The 26776-nt window shown below is 38.3% G+C and overlaps 1 protein-coding gene across 3 annotated transcripts in view; it reads left to right on the forward strand.

Annotated features, from left to right (window-relative positions):
• Positions 1 to 26776, forward strand: part of AKAP7 (A-kinase anchoring protein 7) — a 145717-nt gene that overhangs the window by 98978 nt on the left and 19963 nt on the right. Inside the window, exon 1 of one of the 3 annotated variants that reach the window (XM_023230667.2) lies at positions 11841 to 12135. The exons of the other annotated variants lie outside the window; for them this stretch is intronic. Coding sequence (XP_023086435.1) covers positions 12087 to 12135 — 49 coding nt within the window. The 5' untranslated portion in view covers positions 11841 to 12086. Of the gene's footprint in view, positions 1 to 11840; positions 12136 to 26776 lie in introns of those variants that run through there. 3 annotated transcript variants of the gene reach the window in all.

The raw sequence follows: 26776 nt of genomic DNA on the forward strand, positions 1-26776 counted from the left end.
GACGAAGCTTTGGGATAAATGACTGAGAAAATTAATCTTAGTGATGGCTCACTGTATTTTAACTGGTGTATCAGCTATTAATCTGGATACTAACACAAAGTGGCAGCTGTGGCTCAGGCTATTTTGAAAATCCAACCATGTGTTGGTTTCAAACCTTATGATTTATATTAGACATCTTAGGAACCCTGCATATTAAAGGGACAGTGCTAAGTGGTAAATTTAACTATTTGGAAAATTAAGCATCACTACCAAAATGATGCAGTAGTAAGGTATTTCATGAGTTATTTGTGGAGCCTTCAGTTGGAAGTTTATTCTAAAAAATATGAAGGTAAATACTGATTTCCACATAAACAGGAAAAATAAAACCATTTGAATGAAATTCTTAGAGTGCAGAGTCTGGTCAAACAAAGCCATTAACATAATAATTGAATTATTAGTTGCCAAAAGTTATGGCTTCCTAGTCCATGACATTGCCTCATTGCCTCTGAACACATTTTTCCCCACATTAATCAGTGTTTATTAATGTTTTAAAAGTGCTTACCACAGTGCTTGACATACAGTGTTATGAAAGCACTAGTGACCGGGCGGTGGCTCACACCTGTAATCCCAGCACCTTGGGAGGTCGAGGTCAGCATTTAAGAACCAGCCTGGTCAACATGGCGAAACCCTGTATCTCCTAAAAATATGAAAAAAATTAGCCAGGCAATCCCAGCTACTTGGGAGGCTGAGGCAGGAGAATCGCTTGAACCTGGGAGGCAGAGGTTGCATGAGCTGAGATCACCCCACTGCACTCCAGTTTGAGGGACAAAGCGAGACTGTCTCAAAAAAAGAAAAAAGAAAATGTTACTTTTTCATATTGATAACAGTGCTAGTCATATAGAATACTTATTGCAGTGGTATTCTTTCCTGACATCAGAACATCAGTTTTCTGGTTATTAAAGATTTGTATTATTCCTAATGCTTTCCTTAAATTGGCATGTGATCAACAGTGGTGCATTTCAAAAGTAAAGATGCTTATATATGTGTGTGTATATATATATATAATTTATGTATACAATATAAAATATTGTATAAAAAATTTTATACAATATAAAATATTGTATACATAAGTTATATATATAAATACATAGGTGAAGATTAAAACTTGGTTTAATTTTTTTGACTGGAAAAACAAAGTTGGCAAATCTATATAATATAGTGTAATTTTTAAAAACTTGCTAATGTGGTGAAATCACAATAGACAAACTTATAAAACTCATTAAATTCTTCTCCGTTTCAGTGATACACATGGAGCCACTGGAGAAGATGTAGAATAGTAGAAAGAGACAGAGAAAGAGTTCAAACTACAGAGGAAAACGTAGTGACCAGAAGTTCCTACAATCAGACAGACCTTGTTCTAATGGTCACTGCCACTTGCCAGTTTTTAGTTGCGCAACTTTTTGCACATTTTTAATGACTCGAAACCCGGTTACTACTTCTATAAAATGGGGATAATAATAGTTGTTACTTCATGAGGACTGAATGAGATCATGCATGCAAATCTCTTAGCATCATGCCTGGACATACTCAATGTTCATTATTGTTTGTAGAATTGCTACAAATTGTATACAGAATTCTTAAGCCCAGGACAAACAAGCCTCAAGAGTGACTTATGGTAGGGTTAGTCTAAGAAAAATAAAATGTCCATTTCTCCTTAATCTTACTAGGAGTACACTATTCTAGGCATTAGGAAAAACCTTGAACTCTAAAGGATTGTTAAGACACTAGAACAAGTTGTTAAGGGATTTGTAAAATCTCTTTACTGACTATCTTTTAAGATGGAAGAGAGTATCATTTATGAGGTTATCTAATCTGGAGGTCTGAATTGCCTCATGAAGTTTCTTCTATCATTAGAATTCACGAAACCTCTATCTTGCATTAAATTATATTTTAGTTTTTGTCACAGCTAGACCCTGATTACTATTGGATATCTGACTAATTGGAAGAGAGGTAACACAGTTATCAGTCTCCAGCCCTGTTTTAAAATCCAATTCAGTTGCATCCTTTATTGTTATATAGTTACTCTTAAAATATGAATGGGGGTGGTGAAGTATGATTAGTGAGTAAATAGGTCTTGGTTGTCACACTGGCAGAGTGAATTTAGGATTCATTGATACTGCCTGAGTTACCAATTCATTCATAGCTCCCTACTGGCATTTGAGGCATTGCTGACCACTGTGCACATAAAGGCTTCTCCTTTACTTTAAAACTTTTTCAGTTCAATTTTGGTTATTATAATTTATTTGTGCAGTTTATTGAACAGATATCTATTGAGGGTACCAAGTGCCAAGCATTATGATGTGTATAGAAGATCAAAGATGGTAGGCAAACACAGCCATGCTGTCGGAGTTTGCTTTCTAGTGGGAAGGCATGCAAACAAACAATTACAATTTAAAGTGATAATGACTGTAATGAAGTTAATGGGAACCAAGTGAGGGTGCTTTTAATGCTGCCAGGGATCGTCAGGGCAGTCTGCACAGAAGAGGAAAGTTTTGAACTGAAAATGGGAATGTTCAGTGTGGAGGGAGGCAAATGAAAGAGATTTTCCAGGCTGAGAAAGCAGCATAAGCGGCCCAGTGGAGTCTGTGCAGAGACGTGTAAGTAATTCACTCTGCACATGAATTGCTTATCTTTAAGTAGTTCAGATCTTATTTTGTAGGGAATGGGAGCCATCAACATTTTTGGAGCTGGACATGACATGATTAGATTTGTTCTTAAGAAAAGACACTCTGCTGGTAAGGTATAAGCACGATGGTTGAGGGGGAGCAGGAGACGGATCAGTAAGACCAGTAAGTAGGCAGGAGTGGTAGTCTAGTCAGGTCATGATAATTGCCTGCACTTGGCATTTGCAGTGGATGGAGAAGGAGGGAGGAGGGGTGTATCGCTGATCTTGGTAGGCAGGAGAATCAATATTTTAAGGTTTTGGATAGATTTTGAAAAACAGAAGAGAACCCTAGGTTGGCTCCCAGATTTGGGGTTTAGACAGCTAGGTAGACAATAGTGCCCTACACCAGTTGGTGGTACAGGATAAAAGAGACTTCTTTGGTGACAAGAAGATAATGAGTTCAATTTTGGGCATATGAAAGCAGTTGTGGCCCAATCAAGGGGCTTGTTGAGGAGAGAGGTCCAGGACAGAGATTATATATATATATGACGGTTATAGGATTCAGTGGCATTAGGTTAGTAGTTCAAGCTATGGGTATGAATGAAATAGTTGAAGGTTACTTGGGAAACCTAGAACTTCAGATTTGCTTTGCAGCTAGTTACCTGAGATATGTATTGTACAGAAAGGATGGAGACCTTAAACAAGAGGCTATGATAGAGATAAAAGGTTTTGGAAATTATTTCCATACGTATGACAAATTTGTTAATTGTTTCTTGTTGGTCTGTGGAACATCAGTAGCCTAAAAATGTCTCTGTATGATTCAAGATTGCATCTTCTACAGAGAAACTTGTTCTGGTAGAAATGAAGATAATGAGGACTAAAGAAACACAGAGTATATTTTATTTCCCTTTATGAAGTTTAAATTCTGTCTTTTTTCATTAACTCACAGAGATCCTTTGATATTGTATCTGACTGTAATATGTTTTATATAAAATGCCTAAGGGACTAAGTGTGAGCAACTGAGAAAACAACAGTTTGTCAATTCATGAATTGTGGTTCTATTTGATCTTCTGTTGACTGGAGTGATGATTCAGGTGAGTATTTTGTCTTGATTCTGGCTATGAGTAAAGGAAGCTGCAATTGACCATCACAGTTTTTTATTTGGTACCAGAGAACCATAGCTGCCAAATATATGTTCATTGCCAACAACTTGGATCATGATCAGCAGAAGCTTTTACCTAAGCAGTCAGTGTTAGTATAATAAGGTTTAGAGAAAGGCAGTTTCACAGTTTTGTTACTTGTTCTCCAGCCATGTATTTTAGCAATTACAATTTTGTTTATTAGTGTGGCATACATTAATATGTATGTGATAGATTTTTTTTTTTTATTAGCATGACACTGTTTTTCAGTGATTTACTTTTTAGGCTCCCCCCCCCCGCCTTTTTGCTGTATAAAATTACTTATAGACCCTTTTAATTACTTTCTTAATATTAATTGACCAGAAAGCAGATAACATTTTTATTAAAAGGTAAACACAGAACACTAGCAAACACTAGTAGCTTGCCTATTCTGAGCGCATTTTCTTCGTTTTCACTGGGATAAAGTGGGCCTCAGGCCACGTGGGCCTGACTTGTGCTCTGAGGGTGATTAGCTCCATTCTTCTTCCTAGTGATTAGTGAAGGAAGTGGTGTGTGACCCAATTTCAATATATGTCAGAAGTCTGCTGGGGACCTCAGCAGTTTTCTTATACTTAATCTACTGACTGGTATTTGTATTATGGGACATGGCTGCTTTCTAAGTTAAGTGCCTTTAAGCTGTTAATTTTCTAGACCTTTCAGAGGAGAAACCAACATCTTTCACGAGAAGAAAAGAAACGTATTTCAGAAATACTAGTAGGACCCAATGAGTTGATAAAAAGAGATTTAGAGGGAAGGGACTACCATTTTTTAGCTCTCAAGTGTTAGGTATACTTTGCTACCGTCTTAGCCATGTTGGACACTGGGTGACTGTAAGTACACATGCTGAGCGTGGGACACTAGGAGGATGAGCCGTGATGATCTTGTCAAGCCACTGAATTAACCACTTCTAGAGTGACACTACCATCGCTTATAGGATTATAGGACATAATGACATTTCTTTATTTTTAAGCCAGATGAATCAAGAATTTTTGGTATTTGCAGCTGAGTGCATCCTAACAGATACACATGTCAGTTGTGGATTAAGAAATGTATGAACAGAAAATAGATTCAGTGGGATATTTAAACGACAGTTCTGACAGTTACCACATGTTGTTAAAAGGATCCATAAACAGACTAATCAGAATGAATACTGACAGGGCCTACTGGAGGCATGTCAACTGGGGCCATGGTGAACCATGACAGATTTTGAGACCTGCCAAGAGGAGCCTTGATTTAACAGCATTTTATCTGATATAAATACATTTTCTTTTATTTTGAGGATTCACTTTCATTCTTCCTTATCCCTTTAAGTGTTGTTAGAGGAAAAAAAGCTTTAATAATAATATATTGAGTTATTAAAGTACCTTTTATTTGAAGCTTGACATACCAGGAAATGTGACTGACTGTTGCCTTGCCCAAGGTCAAACAGTGGGCCACTTTCAGAGCTAAATATAGATTGAGAGCATTCCACATCAAGAATAATTAGGACCTGTGAAAAACCTCCAGTGACTTAGAAATTGTAGAACCAAATTTTCTGTTGTTTATATTGTTAAACTACAAGTAAAATCTTCTCATTGGGCCCTGTTGGTGTTTCTGAAATATGTTTCTTTTCTTCTTGTGAAGGATGTTGGTTTCTCCTCTGAAAGGTCTAGGGCATTAAACGATTAAAAGCACTTGACTAAGAAAGTAACCATGTCTGATAATACAAATACTGGTCAGTAGATTATTCTTTGCTTTTCCTTTTTTTTTTCAAATAAGGTTTTAACATCCAAACATTTAACTTGTTTTTGAGAAAGTAACTCATGTTAGTTTTTGTGATTTCATTAATGCTTGAAAAAAGGTCAGACTGTAAAAAGAAGGGCTGAACAGTATCTGTCTAGAATAAATGACTGTTACTGACTTTTGTTCTCCTGTTACTGAACTTGTTCTCCTGTTACTGTTTTGAGTTAATAAAACTGTCCAATGTGATTTGGCACAATGGGAATGCTGGGCTCCTTCCAGCTCCACTAGGGCCATAACTTCAAATGGGGGGCTCGTACCCTCCTTGGGCCCTGGCTCTCTCACCTATTCTGGTGGCACCCCTTGACATAAGAGTTAACTTTACCACAAGAGCTTATGTGATGATCATATTAGCTCGTAGTATGTGTTCAATAAACAGTGGCTGGAATTAAACTGGTAGCAGAGTATCCTGTAAATGTGAGGTGTCCAGATACCTGGTGAGACTTGTCAGCAGTCCTTTCAGCCTCTTACATCCAGTGCTCTACTGCTGTATGTCCTCTAAACAGGGAGATAAATTTTCCTTCCTATTTCTCCGGGAAAAGGCTTTGACTGTACATGCCATTAAATGTTGGGCGACACACATAGAAAATAACTGACTGAATAGTAACCATGGAGTAGGCATTTGAAAATTGGCACTAAGCAGAAATGCATCAGCAGAGATTTTAGAATGACTCGTGGATTGGTGAAGAAAAAGGAATTCTTTGGTAGCTCTTGGTATCTACTTGTTTCTTCCCCTTTCCTAAATGTACATATGCTGTATATGGCACCTTATGCTTTTCTGTCTTCTGTTTTATAGAAAAAAAATTCTCTTTCCAATTGCTATACATATTAAAATTGTATAGCATATGGCAGTTTCAAATACAAATACCTCTAACTTTTAGTTTTAGAGAAAAACAAAAGCACTGTAAAGAGAAGTAAAAAGTCTGTTGAAAATATGACTAAAGTAGGAATAATGGTTTAAAAAAAAAGATTCTTGGCTTCCAAGTTTTACAATTAAGACTGATTCTTTTTGCAGGTAATTAAGAACAGGACTTAACCAGTGAGATTTATAGATAAAGTTTTTTCAGTTGTGGTTTAATTATGTTGTTTCAGAATCTGTCTCTTTGGTTACAAAATGACTACAAAGGTGCAGCAGTGGCTAAGCAATAAAGGAGCATCTTTTGGGTCTGGGTGATAGAGGTATGCCTATCATGGATTGATTATTGAGAGCTGAATTTTTTTTTTTTTGAGATGAAGTCTCACACTCTCGTCCGGGCTGGAGTGCAGTAGTGCAGTCTCTACTCACTGCAACCTCCACCTCCCAGGTTCATGTGATTCTCCTGCCCCAGCCTCCTGAGTAGCTGGGATTACAGGTGCCCACCACCAGGCCCAGATACTTTTTTTTTTTGTTTTTTTTTTTTTTTGTATTTTTAGTAGAGACAGGGTTTCACTACAAGAACACAGATAAACAAAATGTAATATTGGGTATGAGAATCCAATTTTCTTCAGGCCCAGAATAATTGTTTGTCTTTTTGGTACCCAATGGCAACATAAAAATTGGAGTATATTCCAAAACATCCCAATTTCCATGAGTTATGTTTCCATGAATTGTCAAGCACTTCTTGAGCTTACATACATTTTCACTGAAACTGTAACATTTCTTGGCATAACAGTTTCCATGAGTGGGCTACCTGCTGTGTAATGAAATCTTCCTGAATTGTCTCTTTTGTACTTAAAGGTATATCTTGTCTCCTAAGACTTGGTTCCAAAATTTGGAAGGATAAAGTGGTTTTTCTCTTTCTTTACACTTCATCATTTAATGTCCTCTTTTTTCTTCTCTCTTTTGAATAAAAGATATTTACTATTTTTTTCCTTCTCATGTGTCTCTACAAGTTGTCAGACTCAAATTTCCTTTAATTAATGAGTTGGAAGCCTCAGAAGAATTGGTAATTTGTACAGTTTTGGTAAGAATTGGTAATTTGTACAGTTTGTAGAGTCAAAATCTTACAGCGAGATTTGCTTTTTATTTTGACTCCAAAAATATATATATATATATATATGTTCAGTTATAGGTAGAAAAAGATGCTAACCAACAGAGAATAGAGCTTTTGGTCATAGTTAAGAATTATCTTTTTCCATTAGAGACAATAATCAGAGTGGACAGTTCTAAGTACATGGACAAGAGGCAGCTGCCACCCACTGCATGCTTTTTATAGTTTCATTCCTGCCATTTTAAACAATTATAATAAAAAACCCCAAATATGATAGCAGATACAGGCAACTGTCCTAACCATGATTTGTCCATAGCCGGGTCTGGAAGAAAAGAAAGCATGGAAAGGTTATGGTTTTAAGTTTATGAACATAGTATCATATCAGATATTTTTCCTCATCGAGGTTAACCTTCTTTTTCAGATCTTATAGTAGACCTCCATATACTACTGAGAAGTGTGTTAATTCCCTAATAAATGGTCATCAATATTGCCAGTGATTATGTTTGTGAATGGTCCAAGTTGCTGTTTTTCCTGGAAGATGAACGTGTTCAGGGGCCATTCTGCTATTTCTGTGCTCTCAATTGAGTCATTTTTCCAAGATGTAGCAGGCAATAGTGCTAGGCTCCAGCCCCGAAAAGGGTCTGTCTTTAGGTTCTTTGTTTTAAAATAGGATTATATTACTCTAGCAGCATTAATAAAGGGATGTGATGGCAAAACATGAGGAACCAAGGCAAGATTTTGAACATACTACCATAGAGCTTGGTTCAGTAACATTTTTTCGGCATAATATTTTGAAATTGTGGTATGCTGTTTCATATTGTATATAGCTGAGTCTACACACAAATTGTGTTGAATAATACAGAACTCTGGATCAGAGGCTTAGGGCTTGTAGAGCCACACAGATTGATTTCACATCCCCCTATTGTCAGATACTCTCCGAAAGATTTCACACACGTTACTTTGCTGAGCTTACTTTTTTCACCTGTAAAATGGGGATAGTAAATACCACCGTCCTCAGAGAGCTGTCTTAGAGATTAAATGAATGAGTAAACTCAAGTGCCTGGTGTTAAGTGTCCAATAAATGTTAGGTTTTAAAATTCTTGTCTTGAATTTTTCCATTGTTTTCTATCTTTCACTATGATTAATTCACTTAATGCTTATGAAAAAGTCTCTAACATTATCTAGCTTTCCTTCATTCGTGCAGAATATCTTGGTAAATACTGTTAGTTAACGACACATTTCATATATATATATATATATTCCACCTCCCCCCCCGCCCTGAGATGGAGTATTGCTCTGTCACCCAGGCTGCAGTGCAGTGGCGTGATCTCAGCTCACTGCAACCTCCACCTCCCAGGTTCAAGTGATTCTTCTGCCTCAGCCTCCCGAGTCGCTGGGACTACAGGCATGCACCACCATGCCTGGTTAATTTTTGTATTTTTAATAGAGGCAGGGTTTCACTATGTTAGACAGGCTTGTCTTGAACTCCTTACCTCATGAGCCACCCACCTCGGCCTCCCAAAGTGCTGGGATGATAGGTGTGAGCCACCGTGCCTGGCCATATTTCATTTTATTTTTTTATAGAGTCAGGGTCGCACTCCGTCACTCCTGCACTCAGGCTGGAGTACAGTGGTATGATCATAGCTCACTATAACCTTGAACTCCTGGGCTCAAGCAATCCTCCTCCCTCAGCCTTCTGAGTAGCTAGGACTAAGGCATGTGCCACTATGCCCAGCTAATTTTTTAAATTTTTTTGTAGAGATGGGGTCTCACTGTGTTACCCAGGCTGGTCTTGCACTCCTGGCCTCAAGTGCTTCTCTTGCCTTGGCCTCCCAACGTGCTCGCATTATAGGTATGAGCCATGGTGCCTGTACCTATTCTTAATTGCACATTTTCAGAAGCAGTGCCAACAGGGAATAATTAATAATAAAGTTAAGTTGGTAGGATTTATTGCACGAACATTGTCCTCCTGGGCTCTGAGTTTGAGTAGAGGACCTTTTTGTTTGGAGACCAGATATGTAAGTATTAACTCAAGATGGCTGCTAGTAGGGCATAAAATTGGAAGTGGAGGAGGCAAGATTGCTACCTGGTGCTAGAAAGACTGAGGTGCATATAAATACAGCCATTAGACAATCTGTTCTCTTCTTCCCCTCCCCCTCAAATACTATTTTGCAACGCCAATTAAAAGCTTTATAATGAACTTACCTGATTTACAGATAAAGATACCAAAACTCCGACAAGGAGACATGAGTTTCATAGCTGTTAATACCTGACATCTGGGATTCAAACCCATGGTTTCCTGACTCTAAAGGTTTTATCACTATACTGATGCTGGTGATGGGGAAATGCCAGGAGTTACTTTCCTCAGTGAAGAACGTTCCCTGCAAATACGTCTTCATTGAACACAAAAAGTAAGGTTTAGGATAATTGTTCACTGGTTGTTAGGCTATTTCCTTTGTTATTTTGATCACAAAATCATATAATGCTAGGACTATAGAGGATACTAATATTCCTACTGCCTTATTTTTGGATGAAGAAACAGAGGTCCAGAGAAGACCAAGGGCTTGTCTGGTGTTTCCTAGCTGGCTAGTGGCAGTCGTAAGGCTGGGAAGAACCTCATTCTGTGTCACCTCTCCAGCGTTCAATCTTTGCTCTAGGTTCTGATGTTACCATTTTTAGGGTTACAGGCCATTTATTTGCTTTGTAATCTTAATAAGGTTTATATTACTGCTTTTAGGACTATTTTACATTTATATACAAAATCATTTTATATTTTAAAACATACATCTATATTCACTCATGTGTTGGTGAATTTGGAGGAATAATGGAAGAGTTTAAAGTTGCTGTTTATAAGTCACTAAGCTGTGAAGAAACACAACTGGTTATAAAAGTGGAATTTTACTTAAAATTGTAATGTTCATTGTATGATAGAATGGAATGTCCTCTTTAAATCAAGGTAAAATAAGCATATTTACATTTTAAATAGTCTGAAAAAGCGAAAGCAATTTAAAGACATGTAAATCTCTAAACATTAATTTTAATTATGTGGATAGACCTGCCAGTTTAATTTAATCAGTCAGATCTTTGCTTTTTATTCCATAGATCTTCACAGTATTTCTAATTTGGAAGTCACAGTGCATATTAATGTACCTGTGACATATAGAAACAACTGTGTTCCTTGATGACACTCTCAAATACTCTTTGATATTTGCATCAAAATTATCAAAATTCTATCAGAAAAAAAAGCATTGAAAACAGATACTAGTGTTTGTCAACATCTTCACTGGTTTTTTTTCTAAAATGCAACAAATATAATTTGTAAAAGTGACAATTTTCATTTTTCCATGCTGCAGGCTCTTTTTGCTTGGATGAGTATGAAAGTAGATGGACTATGTTCAGAACCACTTGAGGTGTTTAGCATCATCATGTTCCCTCTCCTTCTAATCCGTGGGAAATAGGTGTGCCTAGCTAGTAAATAGAGGAGCAAGAAAGAATTGGGGTGGAATTTCTGGCACTATGGGCAATTTTTCTTTCCTAGAGTGTCATAAACTAAGGCTATTCTCTCTATAAAATAACAGATTTTGAACAATTATATGAAATCTGTTCTTTCATGGAATAACGTTCAAAATCTAGCCTGTCTTAAAATTAGTTGTTTTCCTGCCCCTGAATTTGCTCAATCACCTTGTGGCTTCATTCAGAAAGATGCCCTAATCTTTTATGTTTTTGTCAGTAATGCATCTATATTTGAGTAATTTTGTAGGCTGTTGACATATTTGATGGTATAATTTCAAAATTCATAGTATTGATTACTGCTTTAGTAGGGGAATAAGGCAGTATCTTAGAAAGCAGGAATTTAAAAGATATGCCATACCATACAGATAACAGTTGATAGCCTCTTTCCCCACGCTTAGCCTGTCATTTCTATTGTTCATGCAGTTTGCTAGGTAGTTAATGGTACTTCATACAAGTTGTGTTTCCAGTGTTCTGCTCTGTTGGGTTTTCTATTCATAAACAACAATCTCTTGTGGATAAAAGAAAGCTCTTCCTCTTTAAGTAGCAGACAGAAAATATGTTTTTTTTTTTTTTTCGGGTTTGAATTTTCATGTGTAATTACTGCAGTTGTCTGTAGGAGAAAGGACTCATTGTGGTTTTTCTCAGCTATCATTCTTAAAGACATGCAGATAGCCAGACAGCGCACATGGCACTGACCTACGGGCGGGCACTCACAGTTTTGTGAGAATTAGGGAGTGTATAGCCACTTCCCTCTCTGAATGCCGGTCCCAGAGCAGTTGCATTAGGCTGGAGGACTGGAGGTGGAGCCTTTTTTGCTCACGGCAGCAAGTTCCCTTCTCCTTTCTCTCCCCCTGCGGCGTGTGCGTTGGCTTTTCAAGCTGCCTGTGCTGCTCTGTGGAGTGAAAAAGGCAGGGTGTGCTCGCAGACTGTGCTATAAACTGCAGTTTCTATTTGGGGTCCTCACGGAGAAGAACACCAGGAAAGACAGACAGGACCAGTGCCATGGGCCAGCTTTGCTGCTTTCCTTTCTCAAGAGATGAAGGAAAAATCAGTAAGTGGGATTTGTACTGTGCAGAATCCTAAGTGCTTTACTATTTTGTGTGGTTGTCTTCTAGGGGTAGTTTTGCTCTTTTTTTAATAGGAAAGATAGCAGACTAATCAGCTATGATTTTTAATGTGTGTTTATTAAAGGGACTGGTAGGTGTGTAGTTACAAATTAACTGTAAAAGTACTGCAACTCAGTAGATGGGCTGTGTTAAAAATACAAAATACTGAAAACTCATTTCTGATTCTCCTCTGTTGGTATTCTCCCAGCTCATTTTTATCACACTACGTTAGAGTCAGAGTTTAGTTTTGAGTTTCTTTAAATCACTGCATTCAATTTGATATACTGTACAAGCCAGACTTCATTTTTCTTATCTGAAACTGGCGTATTTTCAGAGCAATGCTCAACAGTAACAGATAGAGAGGTAAAGCTGGTTCTAAAATGACACATATTAGACACTTACAGATATTTTCATGTGTCCCCTGCTTTGTTCTTCCTGGAAGGGATTCAAGTGTGCCTATGAGACCACTCTAAACAAGTGATGCCGCTTTGCTTCTAGCAGAAACCCCATTGAACCTGCCTACATGAATGTTGAATTCCACAGCTGCTTATGCCCAGAGAAGAGAACTTAAAGTGGTGACATTTGCACTGAATTTTGTTCTTCACTGGCTTATGTGTATTCACTTACATTTTAGCTTTGTTAAATGGAATACTGGCATTTTAATTAGTATGCCGAATAGAGTTTGCCTTACCCTAGTTGCCCCGAAATAGGGAATTTTTACTTCCTTTTCAATATAATGTTTCCAGTCATACTTGCTCAATTTTCAGCCACATTTGTGTCATATCAGTGCTTGATTCTAATTTAAATAGGTCCATGGAATTTCATAATATATGATTCAGATGCTGAAAGATCTACATCTGGTTTATATTTCCTGCTGCTTGTTCTTCAGGAAACTAGCCAGGGACTGTTTAAAAAAATAATACATATGCTATACCTGTTCACTTGGGAAATAAGATGGTTTCTACAGTAACTCTTTGGGGAAATCCTTTGGAATAAACGCTGAAGTCTCCAAACATTGGAAACTGTGGAGCATTTGATTGTTAACAAGGAGCCAATAAACTGTGCTTTAAATTTTACTTGTGAAAGGATACCGTACAGTATGTGACAACCCTGCTCTTACAACTCGAGATGACCTTATAACAAAATCATTCACTTCTAACAAAGAGCATTGGCATTCATTTGGCAGCCCAAGACTTCTCAGGTTATTTGTCAGAATGATTTATTTGTAGTTCCTGAAGATTTGGGTTGGTTGAATTTTTTCTTGGAGAACGCTTCTCTCTGAAAAACCTCGGCATGGGCCGATGCAGGGATAGTGAATTCTTTCCCCACCCTCTTCACTTTCTATTCCACGGCTCGGGGTTTTCCCTTGGAGTGCCTGCTCTCCTGTTCTGTTTCTCTTCTTCCCCTGTCTGTAAGCATCTTTTGGCTCCATCTGAAGAAGTGAAGTGTCAACTCCAGAAGGAATTTGTTCTTTTCTGTCTTCATATCAGGGACTGTTGGAGAACAGTCTTCTGTTTTACATATGGTGCTTCCTAATATTGATGGACAGGAAGTAATATGTACTGCTTTTGGGGTTTACTGTCTCAAGTTCCAAACTTTAAGAAAAAATGAAGATAAAACATCGTATCTGAAGTGAAGCCTGCATCTGGAGGTGCAAATTATGGTTAGAAGAAATGCATTTGCATCCCTACTCCATTCACTCCTGAGGGCCCCTTGGGTCCTCTCCATTTTCTCCCCATTATTCTTTCTTCTGTCTGATTTCGTGGTTACTTCACTGATTTTGTGGTTACTTCACTGTTTTTCTCCTCCTAATCTGCTTCACACTCCATTCACACACCCCATGCACAAACATATGCACATTGTAGAGCTGTTTCCTGGTGCAGTGTTTAATTTCTTTGCTACAGGATGGTCTCAAGAGAGGCTTCTGTGCCAGGCACCGCTGTCCTTCTGGTAATATGTACCTAACAGTACATATTGTCCCACTTATAAAGGGGACATTTAAAAAGTGGCAGAGAATTTATTGCTCAGCATGCCTCAAGGAGCATATAAATTAGCACAAACTGTGGGTATCCAGTCTGTAAGTTGTGCTGCTAATGTGAAAGAATCCATAATAGACATTTGGGAGGGTCCAGCTTTTTCCTTATCTTGCTGCTGGATTGTACAGTAACCTCCTGGGTCTTGTTTATCTTTGTGTCATCACCTAATAGCCTTGTTAGCCTACTCAGAGCGACATACTACTTGAGCACATACTAAAAGCAAAGCACAAAAATGTGAATACCCACTCCTTCTAATTCTGTAACAGGCGGTGGCCCTGGAATGTTCTTCCTTGAAGGGAGCCCAAATTATGGATAATTTGATAAGTTTTTGGTGAAAGTTTAAATGTGTGGGTGTTATTCGCAAAACACAGGTGAGTTGGAAAGCTCGTCCTCTGCAGTCCTACAGAGATACAGCAAGGACATACCCAGTTGGTCAAGTGGTAAGAGTCAAGTGACCCCTCCCCTCTCCTGCTGCTATTTTATCCTGCTTTTGCCCTTTGGTGGTGGTGATAGATAGAAATAATTCTAATTTAATTGATTTATTAGTGCTACCATTTTAGTGTATTGATAGCAAATGATGATTTTTTAAAATGAACTAGTCATGGGGAAGCCTAAGCTGTAGAAAGTTAACTATATGCATACCCAGAAATATTTTATGCAGTTTTAATTGATATCTAATAAATATCCATATTTATGGGGCACATGTGATATTTTGGTACATGCATACAATGTGTAAGGATCAAATCAGGGCAATTAGGTTATCCATCACCTCAAACATTTATCATTTCCTCGTGGCAGGAATATTTCAACTCCTTTCTTCCAGCTATTTTGGAATGTACAATAAATTGTTTTTAACTATAGTCACGTTACTGTGCTGTCAAACATTAGAACCGATTCCTTCTATCTGTGTTTGTACCCATTCACCTCTCATCATCTTTCACCCCGACAACTCCCCAGCTCTGGTAACCATCATTCTACTCTATCTCCATGAGATCCACTTTTTTTTTTGCTCCAATATAGGAGTGAGAACATACAATATTTGCCTTTATGTGCCTGGCTTATTTCACTTCCCATAATGACCTACGTTTCCATCCATGTTGCTGAAAGTGACAGGATGTTATTCTTTTTTATAGTTGAATCATATTCCATAGTATATATACCACATGATTTCATTATCCATTCATCCATTGATGGAAAGTTAGGTTGATTCCGTATTTGGCTCTAGTGAATAATGCTGCAGCAAACATCAGGGTGCAGGTATTCCTTTGATACACTGATTTCCTTTTCTGTGGATAGATACCCAGTAGTGGGATTGTGAGAAATTTTGCCAATGGGTTGAATAGTGAAATACAGCAGAGCTTGTCATGACTTATTTATTAATTAGTGCAGCACAAAACAACTTTTTGTTTAAATCTTGAAAGTTAAACATTTTTCCAAACTGTATACTTTTTTTTTCACCACAATAAGTAGAATACACTGTCAATAAATTTATATTTCTTGGAAGATTAGAACTTTTCTTTTTTTATACAGGAACATTCTTAACATTACAAATTACAGTAAATATTATAGGATTAACAATTACTATAGATATTTTCCAGTGTAGTTTTTGCTGACTAGTTATATAGAACATGATTTCTTTGAATTACCTAATTTCTCATATTGAGCTGCCTGAAAGAAATGTCCATCATGAACAGAAATGTCATTACAGATAACCCACAGGGGTCAATATTGCAGAGTCATATGGACCACTGTGGGTTATATATCTCCTTAAGCAAACCTCACAAGAAAGCTTAATAACTATGTATATACCTCTGTAACTAATTAGAAAACATTCTATTTTCTCTTTTCCTGTTGCAGATTTTCCCATTTTGAAGTACATTGCTTTTATATAGAGTTAAGTAGGTGAATGGCTAAAGATGAACTGACCTACTTCATGAGTTAGTCTCTTGTCACTGTAATTATTCAAGGATGGGATGGGGATATCATAAGGACATCACCTTCTAGGGGTGTTGTAAAGGGAGAATGGACTTGCTAATGAATGAATGCATTGACAACTCAGTTTCTTTCTAACCCTGATATTCTGTGATGACTGAAAATGAAATATTAGAATAAGTATGTGTTTTAATAAGACACATTTTAATTTTATACATGAAATATGTGTCAGTATAGTCTTTTGTGAGGGATGAATTACTGGGACCATTTATAGTACTCATTTTATAAATATGAGTCAAATGTTGAGATAATTTCTGATGATATTACATTAACCCATAAATTGAGGTATGCAGTGTGGATTTAATGCCTGGTGAATACTTATATATAACCATAATTACCATAAAGGTGATCCAATTTTACACAAGGAAATCTATATTTAGATTTTCCAATTACCTGGAAGTCATCCTAGAAATCCTACAGCCTTATACTTTGCTCTTCTCATTTGCATCTAAGATATGCTGACTTCATGGTTACCTTTCATATGTCTGCTCTATCTTATCACATGGATTTCAAACACCTCGTATTCAGGGTACGTATTGTACATCTCTCTTAGTAGCACCAAACCCTAACATAGTGTCTTACCCAGAGGAGGCATGTTCTAAATGCTTGTCGATGAAGGGAATGATACACATTTCTTGTGAGTGTGAGAGAGCTTCAGTGTCAATCAGTCTATCAGAGGATAGAATATGGAATAACTCTGGTTAATGTTGGAACCCATGAAGAGCTTTGGTTACTGAACATACCAGAGAAACATTTTAACAGGCTCACACTTCGACTTTACATTCTGGACCCCAGGGAATGTGGATAGGGAGCCTCCCATCAAAGGACAGTGACACTTTATTTTTCTTCCTTGCCGCCAAAAATGTGTTTGCCCACAGGGGACACGGTATAACTCCAGTTCTGCCACTGCCTGTTGAAAACATACGGCCCATTGCTTGGCATGCAGTTCTTACTGTAGACCGAGCACAGGCCTGGGAGAACAGAGAACGGGGTGAGAAACCCAGCTCTGCTATTACATCTTGTCTGAGCAAGCTGGTAACATCTCAGGACTTTAGTTCCTCAGATTTAAGAAGTGGGGGTTGAACTACTCTTGTTTTGAAAGTTTATTTTTCCCATTTGCCCCTTAGAGCTGAGAGTCTAGGGAATAAAAGAATGAGTGATATAGATGTGATGCAATTGTTTTTCTTCCTCCTCCGCATCTTCCTCTTTGACTTCCCCTCTTTCTCCTCTTCTTAATTTATTTAATGCTTACTGTGTGCCAAGTACTAGGCTAGAATTATGTTCAAGACTGCTTATTAAATGCAACTGGTAGAAAATAGATGCTCCCCTGTCTCATTTAAGAGGGCAAGTTGCTGAAAGCCAGAAGTGTGGGGGATTTCTCAGTTACAGTCCTCCGGGGTGCCATGGGGCTGAGAGCTGGTAGAAGGCTGGGATCCCAGGCAGCTCGGTATGTGCTGCCCGCTTTCTGAAGCAGTGAAGCCAGAGGTGTTGTATGTAACCTGGGACTACATTTTGCATAAGATTTCTGTGGGTAATATTGTGGTGGAGCAGGAATGGTGTGCAAGGTAAAACAAACATTTAACCATAGTCACTAAAGATTCGATTTTCCCTTTATTAAATAATTTGTAATTTGTAATCAGGAAGCTTATGTTTCTAAAATCAAGTAAAGGAACATTAGAGCAAATGCTAGTAGTTACTATTCGTATCTCACTTTCCCGATTCCTTCTATTAATTCACAGGCTGTGTGGTAACTGTATTCCTTCTTGTTATTCTGACATTAATTTTAGAGTTTGCAGGATTCTACCATCAAATGTTGAATAATTTTTATGAGGAATAACAAGGTCGTAGACTTGTTCCCAGCCCCCAGTAGAGCCATTGACTGCCATGAGCTGTATCCAGAAGCCCTGTCCTTCAGCATTGTGACGTGGTCTGTCCCGTGTCGTCTTCCTGGGGGGCCGTGAAAGAAGAAGCGGGACTCTGATATACTGAAAGCTTTTGGCTAATAAAAGAAAGCTTCATATCTGTTGCTCCTTCCTGGAGCATTATTATTATTTTAAGAGATGACCCAGGCAGGTCTCAAACTCCTGACCTCAAGCGATCCTCCCAGCTCAGCCTCCCAGAGTATTGGGATTATAGGTGTGAGCCACTGCACCCAGCCATGGATTTGCATTTTAATAAGACCAAATTATCCCAAGTGCTCTTGGGAAATATTTATAGTAAAATAATGAAATAAAAAATAAAATAAATAAGCAGTGATGATGACTTAGCCCAACTCAAAAGAGTTTCAGAATTCTCAATTTCTATATGGTAGAAAAATAGAGGCTCTAGAAACCAAATGGCTCAGTTTGCACTTTTGGTTCTGACATTTACCGTTTAACTTCTCTAAGCTTTTTTCTGTACCTTTGTCTTAAACAGTATCTACCTATTGTGAAAATTAAATAAGCTAATGCCTATAAAATTCCTGACAGTGTGCTTGGCATATAATAGACCCAGTAAATATAAATTTCTCTGTAGCAAATAGTGTGTTAATTGCATAGCTGCAGTCAGAAGTCAGCTTGAGCTTGGGCAACATGGTGAAAATTAACTGGGTGTGATGATGTGCACCTGTAGTCCCAACCACTCGGGAGGCTGAAATGCCATGATTGCACCACTGCACTCCAGCCTGGGTGACAAAGTGAGACAGACCTTGTCTCCAAAAAAAAAAAAAAAAAAAAAGTCAGCTTGGCAGAACTATACTTTTATTTCTACCTTATGCAGTAGAGATAAAAAGGCACTAAGAATGTCAGACCTTGAGTTGTCGAGTAGACTTGTGGCATTGATCTGGCATTGATCCTCATTTCCTATGGGGAACTCTTTCCCCCTCTTCTTGGGGTCTTGTCCATCATGAAGCCTTACTTCCTGCACCAGGAGAGACATGTGGTCCCAGCAAAGTCAACCATGATCTTCCTTGAGATTTGATAGTGAGCCTGTCTTCCTTTTGGGTTGTCAGCAGAAAGGCTGCCATCCTAAGATCACAGTACTTGGTACTGTAGAGCAAGTACAGTGAGGAGGAGCCATTCTGAGAATGGAGCCAGCACAGAGGGAAGTAAGCCTAGGGAAGGAAGAGTCATGATGAGTGTTTGAGCCTCTGAGTTCAGCCATGCCCAAGACCTTCTCCACTACATGAAGCAATAAATCCTCTCCTTTTTCTTTCTTTACACTTGCTTGATTTAGGGGACACTCAGTGTGTGTATAAGTAGAAATAAAACCATAGTTATGCCAAGCCGACTTCTAAGGTGACTGTGGTTACACAATTAATACACTTTTTTGTTGCAGGGAAATTATATTTACTGAATTTATTAGATGCCAAGTCCCAGTGTATATTCCGAAACAAATACTACCAAACCTAGTGAAGAAGCCAGAGCTCTCTGACTTATTCTTCATGTTCCATTTTAGTTGCAAAGAAATGTAGCCTTAAGTCAGAGCTGCTGTTAAAGAGTAGCAGGTTCACTTCAATGAATGTTGTTGTTGAGCCCATCATTCAGAAAGCTCTGAGCCAGGTGTTCTGGAAGGTACAATGATGAGTAGCACATGCTTCCTACTATTGGATTCTTTCTTTAAAATGTTACATGGCCTTGTAAAAAGAAATCTGTGAGATCTCAAAGTTTATTGTGCCTTGAACATAAAAAGCCAAGATAAAGGATATTGATTGATGCTTTCAGTCTAACAAGCAAAGCCATTTCTCTTACGTGCCCAGGAAGTTCCACAGCTAAGTCACTGAGCGTGAGTTAATTACTACCAAAATTGGAAATTACCTTAAGCTCCTATCACAGACAGGATTTACAACTTGACATGAACATACAGTTCCTACAGCAAACATCTTAGCAAATAAAATCTTCTGTGACTGATGTTCATAATGTGAGTTACAAGTTAACAGACCTTGAAACTATTAAAATAAATCTTTCATAGACAAAAGCGGAACTGTATGAAGAAAATATAAAGAATAAGTGTAGCTTTAACTTAAATTATATGCTAACTAGAATATAAATGTTAATTTTATTAAAGTCTAAATCAAAGATATTTGTGGCTGACAATTTTCTGCATTTAGATACTTTCCCCCAAAACTTATGAATTTAATCAAGAATATTAACAAGCCTATTATGTATATATGTAGTGCCAGGGAGAAAGTGATATACGAACAAGATGCTTGGTGTGGATTGACTTAGGATCTCATATTCCCAAGGGAGTCAGAGCTCAACTAGTTACCTAGTTTGTAATGCTGATGGGAGAGGAAAGAAGGAATCTGGTGGAAAGGGTGATTCACTCTTAATGACCTGGCTCAGATCCCCTCCCTCGCCTCTTTTCTGACTTTGAGGTCAGATAGTTGTTGTTGGCATTTTCCTTGTGAATTACATCAGGCTTCAGTTTGATGTCTCATATCTGACTGTTTAAGCAAAAATATAATTCACACTTTCTAAGCATTTTAAATGTTCAGCTAAAGTTAGCTGTGATATGCAGCCTTTTCAGGATTTGATTGATAGCTGATAAACTGGAAAGCAGATGACTTGTTAATCTCAGACTTTCTATCTAGGGCTATTGTAGTCAGACCTTGTTTAGAGTACTGGCCAGCTGGAGGGTGTCCTGAGGGAGACCAGGATGGTGATGAGCCTGGAAACCACATCACAAGAGGAAAGCTGAAGGACTCAGGCAGCTTAGCTGGGAGGAGAGAAGGCAGAAGAATTAGTGGTCTTAAAACATTTAGAGGGCTCTTTAATGTGGAAGCAAAAGAAGAGTTGTTTTGCATGGCTCTAGGGGAGCAGAATTAGGACAGTGGGTGTTAGTTTAACGCATTTTCATTTGGTGGCCTTAGAAGCCAGTGGTAAAGATACATTAAGCCCAGTAGTATTCTAATTATGTTTGCAATAAATCTTGTTTTAAACAGTGAAAATACTGAAATGGGGTCGTAAAATAGAGAAGTTATCATAATCAAATTTTGTATCAATAATTCATAATAAATTGCGTGAGAGAAGATTTTTAAGCAGAATTTTCTAACTATTTTAAGTCATCAAACAATTTAAATGGAAGGCCAAAATTTTTTTTTAAATTTAATTTTAAGTTCTGGGATACCTGTGCAGGGTGTGCAGGTTTGTTATGTAGGTACATGTGTGCCGTGGTGGTTTGCTTCACCCATCAACCCATCACCCAGGTATTAAGCCTTGCATGCATTAGCTATTTATCCGCATACTCTCTCGCCCCTCATCCCCCCAACAGGCCCCTGTGTGTGCTATTCCCCTCCCTATGTCCATGTGCTCTCATTGTTCAGCTCCTACTTGTAAGTGAGAACATGTGGTGGTTGGTTTTTTTTTTCTGTTCCTGTGTTAGTTTGCTGAGGATAGTGGCTTCCATATCCATCCATGTCCCTGCAAAGGCCATGATCTTGTTCCTTTTTAAGGCTGCATAGTATTCCATGGTGTATATGTACCACATTTTCTTTAGTCTATCATTGATGGGCATTTGGGTTGATTCTATGTCTTTGCTATTGTGAATAGTGCTGCAATAAACATATGTGTGCATGTATCATTATAATAGAATAATTTATATTTTAGTGGGCATATACCCAGTAATGGGATTGTTGGGTCAAATGGTATTTCTGGTTCTGGGTCTTTGAGGAATCTCCACACTGTCTCCCAGAGTGGTTGAACTAATTTACATTTCCACCAACAGTGTAAAAGTGTTCCTGTTCCTCCAAGCCTCACCAGCATCTGTTATTTCTTGACATTTTAATAATCGCCATCCTAACTGGTATTAGATGGTATCTCACTGTGGTTTTGATTTGTGTTTCTCTAATGATCAGTGATGCTGAGCTGTTTTTCATATGTTTGTTGGCTGCACAAATGTCTTCTTTTGTTCATGTCTTTTGTCCACTTTTTAATGGGACTGTTTGTTTTTTCCTTGTAAATTTGTTGAAGTTCTTTGTAGATTCTGGATATTAGCCCTTGGTCAGATGGATACGATTGCAAAAATTTCCTCCCATTCTTTGGATTGTCTGTTCACTATGATGATAGTTTATTTTGCTGTGCAGAAGCTTTTTAGTTGAATTAGATTCCACTTGTTAATTTTTACTTAGAACACCAAAACTTTAATGAAAAAATATCTACCTTTTTATTTTCCTTAATTTATAGTCACTATTAAATGAATATTTTAATGGCCCAGCGCGGTGGCTCCCGACTGTAATCCCAGCACTTTGGGAGGCCAAGGCGGGCAGATCACCTGAGGTTGGGAGTTCGAGACCAGCCTGACCAACATGGAGAAACCCCTTCTCTGCTAAACATACAAAGTTAGCCAGGCCTGGTGGCACATGCCTGTAATCGCAGCTACTCAGCAGGCTGAGGCAGGAGAATTGCTTGAACCCAGGAGGTGGAGGTTGCGGTAAGCCGAGATTGCACCATTGCACTGCAGCCTGGGCAACAACAGTGAAACTCTGTCTCAAAAAAAAAAAAAAAAAAGATTATTTTAAATTAATGACTTTAAGACCAACAAGTATGCCTTAAGATAGAAGTATAACATACAAGTTTGGGCTCAAATACATTGTTGTAACACTTATGCACCACATAAAATACCAATTATTGAACTAATGGTGATAACAGCTGGCTGGCGGTTGGTACCAATGAATCCTAGAGATAGTAAACTAAGGTGTAATGTCTATTGTATTATTGTCTTTATAAATAAAATTTTTATGAAACTATTTTGTCCAAATTTAAGTTTATTTTAAATTAATTTCTCTAAAATTAGTTTGGTGAATTTAACATAAAAATTAATTGAGATGCTGTTATATACCCAGTACCGTCTGTACTTAACCTACTCAACCTCCAATGTAAAATCACATTTACAGATTTTACAGAGCCTAAAAATATAAAGTAAAACTGTTAAATTTGAATATTAAAAGACATAAATTGTTTTATGGAGAATCAAGTTCATGAAATATGCATTTTTTTTCTGAAAAACTTCAAGCTCATAGCTATTCCTTTGTACTCTTTGCCTCTGTTGTTCATGTCTTAGTCCTCTGTAAATAAAATATTGTGGGGGGAAATAAAGAAGTAGTTTGTGTCATTTGGAATCTAACCAAGAAAACAAACTACACCAGTTGTTTTAACAGAGAGAATTTGATGTAGGGAATTAGTTAAGGAAGTTTTGGAGGAATAAAGGGTGGAAAGGCAATACTGAGGGAAAAGATAGTAACTTTTAGGCTGGGTTAACTTATGTGAAGGACCCCCACGTAGCCGAGACTCAGACCTTTGAGGAGAGGTTACTGTCTGCAAGGAGGGTGCCCCAGGAACACGGAATAGGGACCGTCAAAGCTGGGCTTCTGGCTTTTGAGGAAGGGATATTGGCCAACTTTGCTGTTGTCTCTCAGGGAATGCAATGAGGCTGATACCAGGAGTGAGGGAAAAGATGAAAACTAGAGCCATCTGCTATTGGAACCAGTTGTTGGTGCAACCCTGATGAGAGTAATAAATAGCCAAGGGCAAGATCCTGTTGCCTTTGCGCAGCTGTCCAATTTCTCTCTGGCTCCCCCTCTTGGCAGAACTTAGCAGATCCAGCTGGCAAAGGAGAAATAAGTGAGCTGAGTCCCAGCTCTGTTACCATAAACCTGAGTAAAGAAGGGTGGGCTTGGAGCTGAGAGGCAGTAGTTTAATAACTGGCACATCGTTGTTGGCTACATTTTGGCAATATCTTTTTTCCCCATTGTTCCAAGGTAAGCATTTTGTTTATGCCAATGTTCTTACTTCTTTTGGGACAAAAAACAGTAACCATATTTTAAGATGATGTATTTTTCACAATAAGATTCCATAATTTTTTACAAAGTATGTAAAGATATGACCACTTCAAAATAAATAATTTTTAAAGAAAGATATATTACAATAATTCAAGTTGTTAATAAGACATTTCCAAGGAAAACTCTCACCTAGATCAATTCAACAAACTTAAAAAGAACAAATCATTTAAAAACTAATTTTTCAATAGTTTTGAACATTCTTTAAAAATAATTTCTTCTTTCTAAGTTTGTTAACCGCATGTTCTGCAATGTTATAGTATTTTTATATTTTGCTAAGCCAATTCTCTCAGTCCATATTAATGATGTCCAGTGTCAATCTATGATATAGGCAGAGGTTAGCAAATTAGGTTGGAGTTAAACCTGCAGCCAGGTGGAGATTAGCATTTGAGAAGAATAAGCTGTGTTCTCACGGCTTCAGGTTTAAAGGGGATCAAAGGCTCAGATGTCAGGAGGCCAAAGCAGTGGCTGGAATATTCTGAAGTCTAAGGAATTCTTAGACGAATCTGAGAACTAGTCAGCAGACACAGACTAAGTGTAGTAGAGCCAAAGCAGTGAGAGGATAGATGCCCGGAAGTGGCATACATCAAGGCAAATCTGTTCTAGTTTTTATTAGAAGGGAAATTTTAATGGCTCACCTGTGCAAACAACATGAAAGGGGTAGAGATCAGCCTTGAGACCAACTTATGGACACCACCTCTCTGTCTCTTCTTTCAGCTTCTGTTCTCAGCCTCTTAGGTTCCCTTGCTGGTAGGGCTCTGGCTTCCAGAAGCTTCTGTGTCCTCACTCTCTCCGGCTTTACTCAGTGATGGGGATATGACTTCCAGCATTTCTGGAGAACGCTGTTACTGCTTGACATTCAAGGAGAATGAGTTTCCCTCTCCTCATTCCCATACATGAAATCTGAGTAAAGGTACAGGTTGTAAACTGCACAACCTGTGAGGCAGTATACACATTGAAGACATTGTAATTTGTGTGTTATGGTGTAGAGTGCCTTTCTATACAAACGAAAGCTGCTGTTGTGAAAATTCCCCAGAAGATGGAAATGAAGTGTCTTAAGGAAGGGTCACTTCTTAAAAGATCCATGCAGAGCATCATATGGACCTGTGGTAGCTCTGGATCAACAGCCCTACTGGAGCTAGAGAGTATGTGAGAGGAGCAGTTACCAAGGGACAGGTGCAGTGGATACTCTTATAAGAGACGAGTGGAGGGTAGGTAAGGAAGGGATTTGGGGCAGACTGTCGTAAAGTGTATGTGGCCTAGAGCCCTGGAGTGGGGCGGCAGTGGAGTAGCCACTCTGATCCTAAGCTACTGTGGTGTGTGCTTTGGGCTGTTGACAATGAGAACCACCATGCATCCCATTTCACTCTGAATTTTGAGAAGCTCAGAACCCAAAAACTTGGCTGTGGGGATTTGCACCTTATGATTTGTATTTCCCCCTGTTCTTTACTTGCTGTTATAATTTATGTTTCCTTTGGGTCCTGATTTTTACTCAGAGTGTATCTTTGGCTCTATTTTTTATGCCATTAATTCTATCCAGTCTTTTGGGGATTTAACCAAAAAGGAATGACTGGATGGAAAGCAGCCCTGTGACTGAAAGTATATATTGATTGTATGAGGAAGGTGAGAGCAAAGCTGAGACCGTGGATGATTGTGACGTTTACCACAAGTGCTTAACACGTGTTCTCAGGTAGATAATACTTGGAAAGTTGCATATAAACTGAGCTTGATTGGTGCATCTAGAAACAAAACCGTATGTATCACACTATTTCTGCTGTGGTCTGTTTTTATGTCTGCTGGAAGCCTTTTGCAAGCATAACTAAGAGTAGCTCTTCTCTTTGCCTATCATGTAATATCATTTAGTAGCAAAAGAACGTAAATGTTAGCTGTATAGAACAGTGCATACAATTATTGTCTACAGTTATTTCAACATTGTTTCAATAAATATATTGTATGAAGTGGGTAAGTTTCCCATATTATGTTTGCTTACAGAGATGTTTATCAGGAAGATCATAAATAAATAGTCTTATAACCTTCTAACTTGAAAGAAGGTCACAGTGTCTCTTTCATTTAAATCAAAATGGTGATAATAATAGCTATGTTAGGCCATTTTTGTGTTGCCATCAAGGAATACCTGAGACTGGGTAATTTATAAAGAAAAGAGTTTTCATTGGCTCACAGTTCTGCACTCTGAACATGGTGCTAGCATCTGCTTCTGGTGAGGGCCTCAGGAAACTTTTACTCATGGCAAAAGGTGAAGTGGGAGCAGGCACATCATATGGCAAGAGCAGGAGCAAGAGAGAGACTGGGGAGAAGTGCCACATTCTTAAACAACCAGATCTCACGTGAACTTAGGGCGTGAACTCACTCATTATCATGAGGACAGCACCAGGCCATTTATGAGAGATCTGCCTCATGACCCAAATACCCCCCATCAGGCCCCACCTTCAACACTGGGGACTATATTCCAATATGAGGTTTGGAGGGGACCAACATCTAAGCCATATTAATAGCTCATTTTATTGATTGCTATACTATAGGCCACGCATGATGCTAAGTGCTTTGTATTATTTTCTTTCTTTCTTTTTTTTTTTTTTGAGACAGAGTCTTGCTCTGTTGCCCAGGATGGAGTGCAGTGGTGCAATGTCGGCTCGCTGCAACTTCTGCCCCCTGGGTTGAAGCGATTCTCATGCCTCAGCCTCCCGAGTAACTGGGATTACAGGCATGTGCCAACACACCCAGCTA

The sequence above is a fragment of the Piliocolobus tephrosceles genome, chromosome 5, assembly GCF_002776525.5.
Source record: "Piliocolobus tephrosceles isolate RC106 chromosome 5, ASM277652v3, whole genome shotgun sequence".
NCBI classification, from domain to species: domain Eukaryota; kingdom Metazoa; phylum Chordata; class Mammalia; order Primates; family Cercopithecidae; genus Piliocolobus; species Piliocolobus tephrosceles.